Source organism: Ptychodera flava, chromosome 14 (assembly GCF_041260155.1).
Source record: "Ptychodera flava strain L36383 chromosome 14, AS_Pfla_20210202, whole genome shotgun sequence".
In the NCBI taxonomy this organism is placed as follows: Eukaryota; Metazoa; Hemichordata; class Enteropneusta; family Ptychoderidae; genus Ptychodera; species Ptychodera flava.
In genome coordinates this window covers 12,887,682-12,903,670 of record NC_091941.1, presented here as the reverse complement: position 1 = coordinate 12,903,670, position 15,989 = coordinate 12,887,682, and the positions used below count along the sequence as shown (strand labels likewise).

Here is a 15,989-nt window from a genome sequence, read left to right as displayed (position 1 = left end):
ATTTGAGCAAGATCAGATGACCATGGAGGCCAGCTGCAAATGACCAGCTGGGTAACATGAAACCTGTGAAATTCCCCTCTATAAAAGGTATTTATTGATATAAATAACTTAAAATGTAGCTGCATGAATCTTTACTTCCAACACCAAATTAAATCAAGAGCAGTATAGTTACATCAAAAATTACAGAAAATGTCAATATTGCACATGCAAAAGAAACCAATACATTTAAGTTGCATTTTTTTACAGAACTCTGATTAAGAACCTCATCAAACCATACCGAAATGGGTGTACAGATAAAAGTGGCTTGAGAAATGTAAATTAAAGTTGCTGTAATTTCAAATGGGACCAAAACTTCTGCAGTGGGACAAAAGGTTGTGGATAGAGCTTTCACAATTTGTTGCATTTATAATATTTCTGCTTTGAAAATGCAATTGATAGTATACTGCTTATGGGCTGACCAGCTGTGAAGCATATCGAAACTATCGGTACCTTCAGCTGAACATTTCCAACTAGATTTGGTCATTAAGGTTTGCAAAGATAATATTAGACCAATTAAATAGTCTCAAAATTTAAGGATGAAGTTTGGACGGTGCAACTGCTTCACATAAACTTACGACCTGCCACCACTCCAAAAAGTAAGATCTTAAATGCATATCAAAATAAGCTGTATCCAGAAATTAAGTAGAAAGTTATGTCCAAGCAAGGAAATTGTTCTTCCCTGCTTTAATTTTGTACAATGAGTATTAAAAATGCAAACTACATGCATTCATAAATGTGCAAATGTTGATCCTAGATTGTGCAGAGGAAGTGTATATGTGGAAGGAAGCAATGTCATCTGATTCCATGTCGGAGTTACTGGCTGTATACCATTTGAGAGGTCACAATATTAGCACTGTAGGTCTGTATTGGACAACTGGATTATGTTTGAAAATCGGGTGTTCAAGGTGTCCGTTCATGTGGGGGATAATTTACTCAAGAACTGCATTGGGAAACAAATGAATTAACTATCATAATGGTGTTACCATGATCTTTGTGAATGCCTCTGTACATACATTTGTTCCGATTCTTCTTGGCATGCAAACAGTGCATTTGTGTGTAAAATTGCAGATGGCTATATTACTGCATTCACAGATTACCTTGCCATCTAATGTTGGTATAACTGTGGCTCATTTACATGTAACATGCCCCCATTTAAAGAATCTTGCCTTGTCTTCTATGAAGGTGATTTTTAACTAAATAGGAGAGGTTTCAAGTGAAATAACACTGTAATTTACACATCAAAGTTAAATATGATACTTTAGCAACATTCAGATTAAAATGATCATCCTACAGTGAGAAACCCTGACTTGAATATTTTCAAACTACAAAAAGCTGACGCCTGTACTCCTGGAAACTTTGACCTTTGACCCAGTTCCCTAAGCATAGATCTGACCATGGGGTTGAACTGAGACTAGCAGAGGAACCGTTTCCAAAGAAGGCTGATTAAAGCTGGGAAATCAGATTGTTTGCAAGTGACACTGTTCAAAATGAGATCCTTTTAGAAAAATCAACGTAATGTTACTCTGACTCAAAAATAAATTCATAAGAGTGTTTGAAAAGAAGAATGAAGGGAAAAGTTAGCTGAAATTAGTGCATTTGACCTTTTGCTTTGTGACAATGCAAATTAACAATGACGTAAAAATAATTTAATCTTTGGACATCACTTGTGGTTTTAGTACAACATATCACTATGTTGTAAAAGCAAATCTTCATTCAATTCACTGCCAATTTTCAATGAACATGTATGTAAAGCATTCAGTACACTCTCTGAGAAGTTTCGCACATCTGTTACAGTTCTCATTCATATGAAAAAGTTGTGACATAACATGTATTGGTACTCTAAGGATAATATAGAAAAGTTGATGATCATGAATTCACACGAAAGATTAGAAACCTTGCATTTTTCTGGGCTGCACTGACACATTTAATTCTTGTATGCTTGACAAGCTCATTATCAAAGCTGAGTTTTTATGAACTTTTGTTTGAAGTAAGATACCGTGTACAAAATATGAGAAAATTGTCAGATACCCAATTTGTATTGAAAACTGAAATCCATTAGTCTCTAGATTGTGATATTGCTCAAAATGGATAGGCTTTATTAATCATGTTCGATAGCAATATGAGTGTTCTCTATAAAGTTTGTGTACAGTAAATAAATGGCTTGGGGAAAACAATCTACCTACTGTAATCTCCTATGATTGCTTTAGCATGCCAGTGAGACCCAACCAATATGACTGTGGAGAATGCAACAGACGAATTATATGTATTAGCCAATACTGCCTGTAATATTACAATGGCCAATGTTGGATAAAGGGCAAGTTGAATTATGAAGGCAAGATTTTAACTTAATTTACTGCTGTAGTCTGTGCCAAAAAATTCTGTTTCAGTTTTGAAATGTTGTAGATTATTTTAATTTACCCCTTCATGGATGCCTGCGTCCCTTGAAAACTCAGGGGTTGTATTTTATTGCTTGCACAGAATAAGTCAACTTGTGAAAAAAGTCAAAAGGGGTATATTTTAGATTCTGTAGGATGTTAGACAGCATGACCATTACATCAATGAAGCAATTAGTTGTATCTCAAAGGAAACTCAACAACCAAAGCTTACAGAAAACGGATAACTATCATTTTCATCATCAAGGAATTGACAATCCACTGAACTGTCAAATAATAGTAGATCTTGCCTGCAACCATATATCAAATATTACAAATTATGTTATACATCTGTATAGTTAACCCTTAGAGTGCATTAATTCTTCCAACCAAAATTTTACTGCAACATTTTACCAATTTTTGAGAATTATTCTCCAATTCTTTTGATAATTTTGGACCAAATGGCCATTACATTTCATTGGCTATAGTTTTTTATCAAAATTTTTTTCGCAAAAATTAGAAAAAAAATTGACTGGAGTAAATTTTACATTAGACAAAAATTGACTTCGGTGCTCAAAGGGTTAATCAGATGATCAATCAGAACTTCATTACAGCAATAATACATTGGCATGCATGTTGAGACATTAGTTCTTTGGCAAATTAATAAACACAAGAGTGTATTTTACAACTGTACAAATATAAATTATCAGGCTGATACACTTCAGAAGCTATCAGAGTCTCTCAGTGATAATTCCAAGATTAATACACTCAGCCTTTGAGTTTATTCCAATCCACACCAAAGAAGAAAGGATGTGACTTGATGTCTTCAACCCCTGACATGCCAGCACCAAGACGCTCATTGATGTTGAATTGCAACAGCTGTAAAGAGAGAATACACACTTTTATTAGTTAAACACACTGTCACTTCAACTTGACATTTACTAATGGCTGCTTGTCTAATTTGTGTCATTCAAAAAATATATGCATAAATGACTGATCATTGAATTCTGTGAAAATATACCATTTTTGTAAATGTTACAAACATGATACAAATTTCTGTCTCTTTCAGTTGAATGCATATTGTGCCATCCATGGGAACTAGTAAATTTTCTTTACTTTCACTAGGAAACACCATTATAATGGTGAAACAAGATTTCTTTTCTCTTCGTTGACGGGTGGTAAAGTCAACGCATCTGAATCTGAAAATCCATCAGGTAATTATTCAGTCACTCAGATAGATTCTACTTCTCAGGCGTAAAACACATCCTCATGGGTAAATTATACATGAACTGACGTCAAAACAGTGGTGTGTGAATTAATAACAGTAAACTACTTGCAGTATGGGTCTGTTTTATGAGGACCGCTTGGGAATGTATTTGGTTGTGTACAGTATTTGTGATACTCTACCTGAATGAGAAGTGACCTTGCTTCTGGCGACACATGGTCGGGGATATTGAGTTGTGTGTGTGAATTGATTCCACTGGGATGACACATGTACAAAGCCTACAGAGATACAATACCGACCATAATCCTATTACTGATCGTAAAAGGTTACAACATATTCACAATGGAAATTACACCTGCTGCATGTTGTAGATAAAGGTCTTTCAGATACCTTTTCAAACTACACAGGAGAAAACTACAGAAAAAATTAACAATCCTTCAAATTTGACTTTGTTAATATCGTTCATATATATATATATATATATATATATATATATATATATATATATATATATATATATATATATATATATATATATATAATATATATAATATATATATATATATATATATATATATATATTGTGGGGGGAGGAAAGGGGTTTCAAAGATGCATTGTTGCTGACAGTTGACAGTTTCTTAAGCCTCAAACTTGTCAGTACACTGTAGGTCTTTTAGTTGAAGCATAAACATGATAGTGTTAAATGTTGCCTACTGTATCAAAAGCAATGAAACAAGCACAGAGGTGGTGGCCTTTGATGTATCTTTTAATGTTAGAAAACTTGACACTCTCACAGAAAGTGAGTATTAGATGCAGCAGAGAACAAGAATCTGTATACCGATTTTAACCGTGGATGTAAAAAAATACCACAATTATATTGTGTCGCTCACATTTGATCAGAATTGGTACATACCAGTATGAATACCAAAGATCAACAATAAATGTTGTTTCTATCTGTTCAGTGCAGGAAAATTCTACGTTGATGTTATGACAATGATTTCTGCACAGTACAACCAGAAAAACAACAAGAAATATTTAAACCAGAAAAACAAGAATGACAAAAGTTGGACATGCTGCTACAGAGAAATAGATGTTTTGATCAAAAAAGGGCAAAAATTGTCCTAAAAACACAAATATTGAAATTTCACCACATTTTTTGCAAACAGCCTCTCAGCTTGTCAAAAGATGGTTTGCAACATTTCGCGAAATCTATCAGCAATATAAATCACTAGGCCATATGTATGTTGTAGTTACAGCACGCAATCTTATTTGCGCTAATGGATGTACATTGTATCCTCAGACAGCGTCGAACTAAACAAAATTATAAATCTGGAAATTTACTCAGAAAAAAAAATTAGCACAGCACAGCTTTTCTCATTTGGAAAAAACTTTTTTAGAAATTTACAATTGTAACAAAATGTTCACAATTTCATTGTGACCACCCCCTCCAAGATCTAATGGTCCGTCCCTTAGTTTGAGCAGGTCTGTTAATATGTAACAGTTCATAAACAATGACAGGAAATGACTCAAGGTCAGTGGAGTATCCTGTTTCAGTCATTGGCATGCCACCACTCCTGAACATTTGCAGAATTTCCCTTTTTCTTACCTCATTTGCACATTTTTGACACTGACGTGTTCATTTGAACAACGTCACATCTGTCTAGCTTAGACATACTGTCTAGCTTAGACAGTATGGGAGCTTTTGCGTGTGACGGATATACATCCGCACATACATACCGACATACATACATACATACAGACGCCACCGACTCACCATATATGCTCTTTTTGGTATTTATATAAATACCAAATATGAGCTAAAAAGATTTAACACTCCCTAAGATCAACGTGTGGATTACAATATCTGTTTTCGTACCTTTCCTGTCAGCATTTCAAAGAGGAGAGCACCAAGACTCCACCAATCACAGGCAGGAGTCAGTTTGAAAATCCCACACAATTCAGGTGCAGAGTACATCAACTCTACTGCTGTCGGGTCACAAGATGGTTCCACCCACTTCCATTCACTGAAGTAGGTCAGCCGGATGTGACCCCTCTCACCAAGCAGAATGTTTTCAGGTCTGAGATCTCTGCAATTCAAAAACATCAATCATCCATCACTAGGATTGTACATTACATGCACTATAGAATGGGCATTTCATTTAGTATGTTTTTATTACTTTATTTTCACCTTTTGTTTAATACATTTGCATTGAATATACTATGAGGGCAATCAGTAGTGCAGACATGACTTTGACCCTGTCATACCTATCTTCCTATGCACAGGTCCAACACGTGTGTGTGTACTACACAGTAAGGCTGCAAAAATCACTGGGTGGTGAATAGGTGACCTTTGCATAATAGAATCAAAATTCTCCTTTGATTGATATTATCTCTTAGCATTCAGTCTTGATGATATTGTTGATGCCTGATGTCCACACATGCCTCTTACACTTTCTACACTGCTGAATGCCTACATATAACCTTTCCATTCAAAATGACAAGATAGTATCAATATGATTGTAAAGGGTTAACTAATGGTTCTTTCCTGTTTCTGAATGTATACACACTTGGAAGAAACAAATTTCAATGAACTCACCTGCATAAGATGCCCATGCTGTGTAACCTTGTCAATGCAACAATAATTTCAGCTGCCCACATTTTCACACAAGACTCTGGCAGAGTAGCATGACTTGCTGACTTAGCTGCAATGTCTAAATGTGTGAACAGTGAAGACAGGGACCTACTTCTAAAGCTATCTCCAGACCCTGAACGTTTCCTAGGCTTTTCACTTTTCCTAACATCATCCCTGGATGTTTCCGATACAGCATTTGACTTCACAGACATGTTCTTATTTGTTTGAAGAGTCCTGTCTGCCGTTGACAAATCCCTGTTATCTTTTGTAAGTTCAGAGTTGCCTGTACCCTCCCTTTTCCCGGTGATCAGAGTTTGCAAGTTTGAGGAAGAAGCACGTGAGATGAGTTCCTTAAGCCCTTGCACCATGCCCTCACCAATGCCAAGGGGCCGGGGACTGCTAGATCTGGGTGGATCTCTCTCAGTGTCTGGACTCAGATCATGTCTAGGAGTGCCGTTAACAGCATGGACAGGAGTTGATGGGGTTGCGGTATGTGGGGTTGGGAGATCCTTGACTGCGTTCACAGATGCTTTATGTCCCTCAGTGTCCTCTTTCACTCTGATCATTGTCGTGACAGCAGGCTGTGAACCTGATGTGATCTCTGATGTTTCTGAATGCAAATCAAGATTCTCATTGCTCACATTGAATGGGTTCACAGTGATATTCAAATCTTTACCATCAGCTTCTGACTGGCCTTCACTGTCAAGTAGTTTGACATCTTTGTGTGTTACTTCCGCATCCGATGTCTTTGCACAATTGTCTTGAGGTAAGACAGTCGAGCTGTCATTATCAACATCACGTAAATACGTCAGATTGTCAAGAAGGGAGTCCTCAGTCTCAACGGTAGCACCCATATTGTAATTGTTCACAGACTTAGCTTTTAACTTCTCCTGATCAGTAGAGTCTCTACTCAGAACGTCTTCGCTTTCACTGCTATGACCATCAGCATTTTCAAAGCTTTCAATGTCCTTTATGACTTGCATTGCATCTGATATGACAGCGTGTTCATCCATTTCATCTCTGTAGGCACCTGTTTCATCTGTTGAAGCTGTGTGTGGACATGAAAGTTTTTCTTTGTATCCCTGGTTTGAGTGTGAATCATCCTCTTTCTCCGTTGGCACTTCCGCTTCGTGCTCCTCTGTGACGGTTGTCATGAAAGGACTGTCCCCATTTTTTGTCAGTATTCCACTACCTTGGTCTGATGAAAAACTAAAAACACGTGGGGACTCAGGGATGTTCATTTCACTGGGACTTTCAATGCTGTCAATGCTGAAAAGGTTGATTGACGGTTCTTTCTCCTTGATATCACCAGTCACAGCTGAGAAGTCAATACCTTGGGAAGAAGCGTTATGCAAGGACTGTTGTTCTGGCGATGGGGGCACAGCCGTGTTTGTGTCCCCAAACAATTCGTTATCATACTGGCTACTGGCCTTCATCAGATCCATGATTGGGTCTGGTGTTTCATCAATGTCTTCAAAGTCTATATCAAACTCAACCTGTTCTTTGTTCTCAGTAATCGTATCACTTCCATCTTGCAACTGCTTGATATCCATGATACCTGCTTCACTGTCACCCTTCGTGAATCCAGTGTCTGCTTCACTTGTGGCTGGTTCCTCCGCTTGCTGGGAATAATCCTGGAACAAATCAAGGTAACTGCTGACAGGTTCCGATGGCGCAATCAAGTCAGGGTCAGAAATTGAACTGGCTTCACTGTCCTTGCCATCCTTTCCTTTTTGATCGTGTTCAGGAATGGCATGCAGCGGTTCAGACAGTTCCAAGTCAATTCCGTCACTTCCGACACCCTGTGAGCTGCGAACACCCTGTGAGCTGTCAGATTTCAAGCTCTTGGTCGGACTTTCAAAGACATCACTGTCTTCAGCAGTATCCATGGTAATTTTGAGATCTTTGCTTCCAGTGCTCGTTGAACTGTTGCACCTTGACCTCCGTGACCCTCTGCTTCCGATGCTCCTCTCGAGACTGCTCCCAAGGGGAACTTTCTCTTCCTCGCTGTGGAAGTAAGACGATGCATAAACCCAGAGCTTTCCCCCTGTGGCGTGCTCCAGCACCAAATACACCGATGTTTCTGTTTCATAGTATTTGTGGAGCTGCACCATGTACGGACAGCTGGTCGGGATCCTGTTTGCTCTGCTTTGGCTTGGCATGGAACACTTGTGCAACACCTGGGAAGGGTGAGAAAAAAAGCAAAACTCGATCAGAAGTTTTACACTCATTTGGCCCAAGTGAACAAACACAAAACTATGCTCTGCACAATGTAAACATGTGAATACAAATTTGTGAAAAAGCAGCAATTTTTGTTAAGAGTTTCATGGTACAGAGGGACATAGGATATGTAGTCAGAGTTGTCATGTGGATATATTAGTTTAGTGTTGGATTGCTCTGTCAGTGCAAGGTGACCAGGAAATAAATTACAATATATTGGAGAACGATTCTTCAGCATTGTTTGGGATCACTGAGAATTCTTAAAGCAAATCGAAGTCTCATCTTCTCTTTTCTAGTTGCACCTTTGTATTTCTATGCTGCCTCTGACAACACAAATAATGAAGGTTTTTAGTTTTTCATACCTTAATGACATATGTGTTGTACGACATGGTGTCCAATACCAGCATTACCCTGTCAACAACTCCCAAAACTTTAAAATTCTTCATCTCGTCAAGGGAGCCTCGCAAGTGTGCCGTACCTGGGTCAAGTTCTATGGGAATGGATTCAGTCTGAAATCAGATGTACATTAGAAACTTGGTCATCTTCTCACATGAATTCAAAGAACATGCATTGTACCAGTGTTTAAAGTTATCAAAACCACAACATATACATGTATTCTCTGAAGAAGATAGTAAAAACATGGCATTTCAGTATTCAGTTTTATAAAATTGTTACTCTGGCATAGCACCAAAGGATATCATTGTATAATTATGGAATAATCTGTTTGGCAACACTAAAATATAAGATCTGACTAAACTGTCAATTAAGGAGCAAAGCCAAATAAAGTGTATTCTGTCAGGTACAAAGGGTGGTACAAGTATGCCCTGGGTGTTTCATTGCTGCTTCTCCTTTTCATAACATTTCCTTCTATGTACCGGTATGATCATCCAGCCTATTAAAAGCACTGGTGATGTACATACCAGTGTTTGATACATCATTTGTATGTACCACTGACTTGCTGTCTACACTGTGATTATTGGGCTACAAGGAGACATAACAGACATGAAGAGGCTGTATGAAGTACGATGTATAAGTCCTGCCATCAAATGAGATCAGGAGCTCAGAGCAAAACAATGAGAAAAATTATTGTTATCTTTCTTGACTGTCAGTTTGAATTTTACGCAACTAGAAATTGAAGAAACGGAAACTCACTTCCCATCTCCTGGCATTGGCAGCTTCGGCTGACAAATGTTTGTTATAGATGTCTTCTGCTTTCATCAAATACTGGGCTGTTTTCCTTCTGACTGCTTCACGTCTAGATCTGTTATTATCAGCTGAAGAACAGACAGATACAAAGGTCAAACCCAGAATTCAAATGGGCCATGGTACAAACGAAAACCTCGTGCATAAATGTACATAGCACTATATGTGTTTCTTCTTGTGCATGCATTTATCCTCACATGTTGGCTAAAGGCTGAATATAGAGCTGCACGGACTGTGCAAATATGCTGTATCCTATTGAATTTATTGTGAATGAGATTAGACAGGGATTACGTACAGTTCAACATATTCATTCACAGAGATTTCTTAGACACAACTGGATTGACAACACCAAGGGAAAATAAATTTTCAAAACATCTTCAAACACATAAAGAATTTCTTGAGTTCCTTCTGAGTTGGATGTCAATACCTACATGTACGTGTATGCTGATCTACTAATAAGGATGCATCACTTCTCAGAGAGGACAGGTTTAATGACTGAACTCTTTCAAGATCACAGATTATTCACCTCACGTTTCAGCAGACATTGTTTAACTTTTGTTGGCAGATCCTTGTGTATGTAAAATTGAACTGATTCCACTTACTCACAACACCTTGAAGCAAGATATTGACACCGACTTTGTAGTAGGTAAATGCAGCATCATAACTTGCATTGGCTTCATTCTCCAGTGCTGCACTGATTTGATTTGCTGCCTTGAATAGGTAGTCTTCCTTGCCCCCTAAGTCCATGTTTGAAACACTCTCGTTGGAAAACTCTGACGAACTTCTTTCCTTGTCCCGAACAACTACCTGGTTGACTAGCGATTTCCGAGGGGAGTTTGTCCGGCTGTCGCTATCAGACTCAGAGAGGTTCAATGACCTCCTAGGGCCCTTACTCTGTGCTTTGATGCTGTCAAGATAGATTCTGGCAGCTGATACCGGTCGCCTCTCCTTGTCAAGTCTGTTGTGTTCAGCAAGGGACTCTTGAGTCAAGGCAGCAGATGAATATCCACTTGTACTTGATACGGGCTCACTCTCTGTGTCATGTGGCGGAGAGTCTATTTCATCATCTGGAACAGACTCCGCCTTGGAACATTTCATTGTGATGCCGGCATCGTCACTGGAATGTTCAGATTGTTGGGATTTCTGTTCTAGCTCCGCACATGCGTCCATGGCTTCAAACAGCCAGCTTTTACTTTGGGCAAGAATGGGTGTTTCATTTGGATCTGTGGAGATAAGAATAAACAGTTTGTTATGTTTTGCAAGAGGATTTACTTTGAGTAAACCAAAGGCAAATTATGAATATAAGCATAGTGTGCAAAGGAAGTACAGACCAAATAGAAACACCCACTCTGCCTTTTTAATCAAAACAGTGACATACAGATTGGTAACGTACATTTATTTCAGCTTCTTAGAACAATGCATGTCATATCATAAATACCAAAAGTTTGAAATCTTTCATCATGGATAAAAACAAACGCAATATTCACATCTATGTTCATATCCTTTTGAAAATTAAATATCAGTTCTGTGTAATTTATCCTCAGTAGTTATACAAATAAAATCACTGTTGAGAATACAAGACAAAGCAGCCATCTGTCTTTAAATAAAATTCACACAAACTCTGACAATGTAATCCGAATAAAGTTTTTGCATATAATTCAGGTGACTCACGATTTTTACAGGCATGTAGTGTGTGCCTAAATGTTTAAGTGATGGGAGTGGGGTACATATACATTGAAAAGTGTTCTGGCTCATTGGCAGTACATGTTGAACTCTTTGTTGGTAAGACAATTAGGTACCTTTGTCAGGAGCAAACGGATCAAATATTGTGAGATCTTTGATTTGTGGCAGTGGTGTGGTCGGTACAGAGTCATCGTCTGTGAAGGTAGTGTGGTCATCATCATCTGTACTACAACTGATGGAGTCGTCCTGAGCTTGCCTGTGCAACCACACACCACCCAGGGTTGCACCCATCACATCCTCGCTTTCAGCAGTTTCTGCAATGTTTTCAACAGAGCTGGCTTGACTGGATGCCCTTGTTGAAGAATCATCTGTGGCGATGCTGGGTGGTGCCATAACGCCTGCCAACGGAGGCATGAGTTGTTTAGGTTGAATGGCAGGCGGTGGCAGCAGTCCCATGTTGCGGTCTGAGTTCACTTGCTCTGCTCCCTGGTGATCAAATGCAAAAATGAATTGATGATAAAGCATAATGAAGGGTGATGTACGGAGGATAGCTCACAAAAGGAAGTAAGGAAAATGTGCAGTATGGTTTGCTTTTAACTGTAAACAGCATATTGACACCTCTGGGTGTCTGTTGCATAAAGGCAAATTACGACAGATTGTGGAAATATGGAAAGCATATCTTTCATTTATACTTTGCAAACAGTATGGACACATAAATTCCTGTAAAATTCAATTACATCGCATATTATTGTTTCCACACTTTGTGAGAAGGTGGCACACTGTGATCAAGGTCAAACTGCTGATTGGAAGTCACCTTGTTGAATGACAGCATTTCAAGTACAAAAAACTGTTGGATGCAAACGTGTCACTCTTATCACCTTGGTAGCTTAATTTGAAAATACTCATGTTTAACTTTTCAGTATTTCCTTCCTTCAATGAACATACAATGCATCTATAACACATGAAAATTGATATGCTCACCTCAAAGAACTGCTGGAATGCTTTGCTGTTGACGATGGGTTGAAACTCAGCAGCAAATTCCAGTAACTGTAAAGCACTTTGCCTCCTTTCTTCAATAACTTGGTCATCAAAGCGACCTGCAGATCAGAGATCAGAAAACCATGGAAACAGTGTGCAATTTTCAAAAGCATTAACTTCTTGAGCTTCAAAGACAAGACACAGCCTCTTTGAAACAAAGAACTCTTAACAGCATGGTAATCAAGCAGCAATGCAATGATCTGCATTTGTTTTGAGACTCAGCCTGAATACTGAGCAGCTTATTGTGTGACAAACATTTCACATGAGTCATATAGAATATATTTTAAAAACTCTATTAAAAATAAATTTTACTGCTTTTTGTGAAAGAAGACCACAATGCTACTTGTAAAAACTGTGACAGGTACAATATGTCGTCAATGTGAATCTTCAATTTTTCCTGGTTTTGTTCAACAACACAGACTTATATAGAATTTTGACAAAGATTTTGAAATGCTGAAATGACACAAAGCTTGACACTTACAATCAAAAGTACTCTTTTCTTATACATGACAATTTCTTTCAGTTACATTTTTGAAGTGAAATCTTCTAGCATAGGTCAATGTAAAACTTGTTTTGGAAAGTTTTCTGACATGTCTTTACTGTGATCCTTGTGTAAGAAATGAGTGTGAAATTTACATGTATAATGCACCAAAGGGGCAGCTTGTTCAGTTTGTGACATTGTTTAGGCATCACCATAAGGTTGACGATTGTCTGAGCAAAAGCAATACGGTACATTTCCACTGTTCAAGCACTGCAATAGGTTCTTCTTAACGTGCGTATTTGTCTACAGATTTGGAGGTGTTCTGGCTCATTACGCAAGACTATATGTTTATTGCCGGATGGTATTATAGAAGGGAATTCTCACCGAAAAACTTCGCTCTTGCGAATTCCGGAAACTTTTCTGGTCTTCTCAAATTAAAATGTAATGTCCTCAAAACTTTGTACAATTTCTTGAAGTCATTGTACCTCTTCCATATAATGTACTGACAATAGAGGATAGAAAAGTTGGTAAGGTAAATTAAATGATAAAATTGTATAAACATTTATAGGTCATGATGAATGCAAATATCTATGGGAAAATATATTCACAACACATAATTAACAAATTTTAAAATGTAGATCTATGAATCACATTGAAAGAAGCTCTAGGTAAGAAATATTCACCCTTCATAATTCCTTCATTGCAAGCCTAAAAAAATGTAACAAGTTTCTCCACTGCAACAACGGAAATTATTGATTGGGAAACTTTTTTATATACCTTGTATTCTTACATACCTCTGTAGCATTATCTGGATTACTCTTAGGAGCAACCTAGAGTGAAGAATGAAAACCCATTATTGTCATGTGCAGTTTGCGTCAATGGTATCACAGTAGATTTTACAGTTTTAATATGAAACTGCTATTAAGGGTTATGCCATGTTGTATGGGGATGACTGCCTGGATGACTTTGGTTCTGTAATATCCATTCTTTTTGTAAATAGCCATACTAACAATGTACAGTAATATTCGGTGAAAGGATAGCCTAACTAATGATGGAATACAATTTAATCTTCTTGTTCTAATAGTGAGAATTTTTTGTCAATTATAAAAAATATTGATGATATGGTAACTACATCTAACCAGAGAAAATTTCATTCTGATCGAATTTGAAAACTAATTCTGTATCAATTGTACTTCTTTGGTGCTAATTAGATGTAGCTCTAATTTTTTAAGGTTTATACAATATTCTGTAGAAACAGTTCTAAAAGTCTGGTATAGATTCATAGGAAACTGCTGAAATAGATGTGATTAATTAAATTTCCATGGGAATTTGGCAAATTTTCTGTCTTTCTAATACAGGGCTTTCATCTCCTTTTACCTCCTTGATAACATTACGATGAAAGTTTCATATATATGCATGTTAGATTGAAACTACTTCAATCTAACATGCATTCCTGTTGTTGTTTATGGAAAGTTTAAAAATTTAGGTGCAGGAATTTTCAATCAAAGTAAATGATGTCACAAAGTATCAAAGCTTATCTTAAATGTCTGGTACAGTATGTTACAGGGCATATGTGAAATACTGGCACAGCATGAGATTGTCAACTTTCTGCAGTGAATGAATGCAACAACGCAGAAGTAAACTGACACACAAACAACAGGTTGATATTGTTTCATTAATAATCAATGAGAGCAATGATCATTCTAATTTCTATCACAATGCTACAACTGTCAATTTGGTAGAATCAAGGCAAAGCCTTGTTCACTGGTGGTTAACAAAAAGATGTTCTAATGCATAATCTAAGAATGAGCCCTTAGGTGACTTGTTCATTTATCTCTGGTCCTTGGGTAAATAATTTTTCCACTCTACATTAGGACTGCATTACCAAAAGTGCATCTACCATCTACTGCTTACTCTATAAAACTTAATTATGAGAATGGTAGCAGCAAATCAGTCTGAAATTTTGCTGAGAGCATAGTGTTTCAATATTTTGTACACACCATTCAAGAACTATGATCTGGATTGCTTACTTGACTGGTTTCCTTGGGACAAGACTCAAGTACTTTTGTAGCGAAACATTATGACACTACAGTGGTAAAAGATTCTTGTAAGGTAACTTGGGTAACTTGACAAATTTGAAAGAAAACAGTTATCTACCATTATTATCATTATAAATCAGGGAAGAACATAGGTTTAGTATTTTTAGCTTCAGGATGCACTTTACAGGAACCAAAAATGCCCTACGAGAACTAAATACTTTACGTTAGGCTAGTATTTTAATTCAGTTGAGCCGTTATCTTTGCTGTACACTGGACAGGATATCCTTCATCCAAAAATATTTTGACTGTAGTATGTGACATGACGGATGGATTATATGAACAACTTTAGTCTGTACCCATTTTATTCTAACTTTATGCTCGTTCTTTGGCTTATTTAGCATGTAAAATATGAAAATATTTAGCGAACAAAATTATAGATGTGGGCACAAATGAGAGCCATACACTGAACAGTGTAAGAAACCAGCACACAGTGTGCCACTCCCATCGTCCAAATCTGATGCACTGAACGCGAACAAGTCCGGTTCATTGTACCATACACACTTCTGTCACTCACAATTGAATACCACATTATCTTGCGGGATAAACTTACATTGTTAAGTCGTGGACACCGACACTTCTCCTCTAAAATAAACGAGTCTTAATAAACGTTTTGTGTCGATACTCTATGGGAATATTGATGGGAGGGTACGTTAGGAGGGTCATGACCTCGATCGACCTCGGGTCGGGGACAGCTGGAAAGTCATGAATGATCAGAGGGTTCACGAAAGTGTCTACACCATTTTCCCTCAATTTGTCACCGTAATGTGTCCTTTAAGGTCAACTCTTAAAAGCCACAATGATCATACTTACCCTATATGTGACTTTGTACACCGTGAACCCCTTTTCGTGTTTTGTGGGATCCGAAATATCAAATGTGCGGACCGTCGGGTCCTTCTTGGAGGCCATTTTGAGAAATTGAAAATTGGAAATGAGGCTCATGCCGTAAATCGTTCGCATTATTATATCCCACTGAGGAAATCCATATAAATCGAACAAC

At 37.6% G+C, this 15,989-nt stretch overlaps 1 protein-coding gene across 1 annotated transcript; it reads right to left on the bottom strand.

The window, feature by feature from the left end:
• Positions 1 to 114: 114 nt before the first annotated feature.
• LOC139149409 (ribosomal protein S6 kinase delta-1-like) lies at positions 115 to 15,915 on the bottom strand. The gene is made up of 12 exons (XM_070721156.1): positions 15,803 to 15,915; positions 13,688 to 13,723; positions 13,278 to 13,395; positions 12,356 to 12,471; positions 11,491 to 11,860; positions 10,294 to 10,914; positions 9,641 to 9,762; positions 8,851 to 8,997; positions 6,233 to 8,448; positions 5,513 to 5,723; positions 3,819 to 3,914; positions 115 to 3,290 (listed from the first exon to the last, which is right to left on the bottom strand). Exons 1-12 carry the CDS (start codon positions 15,896 to 15,898, stop codon positions 3,180 to 3,182), a joined length of 4,260 nt encoding a protein of 1,419 aa, XP_070577257.1. The 5' UTR covers positions 15,899 to 15,915; the 3' UTR covers positions 115 to 3,179.
• Positions 15,916 to 15,989: the final 74 nt, after the last annotated feature.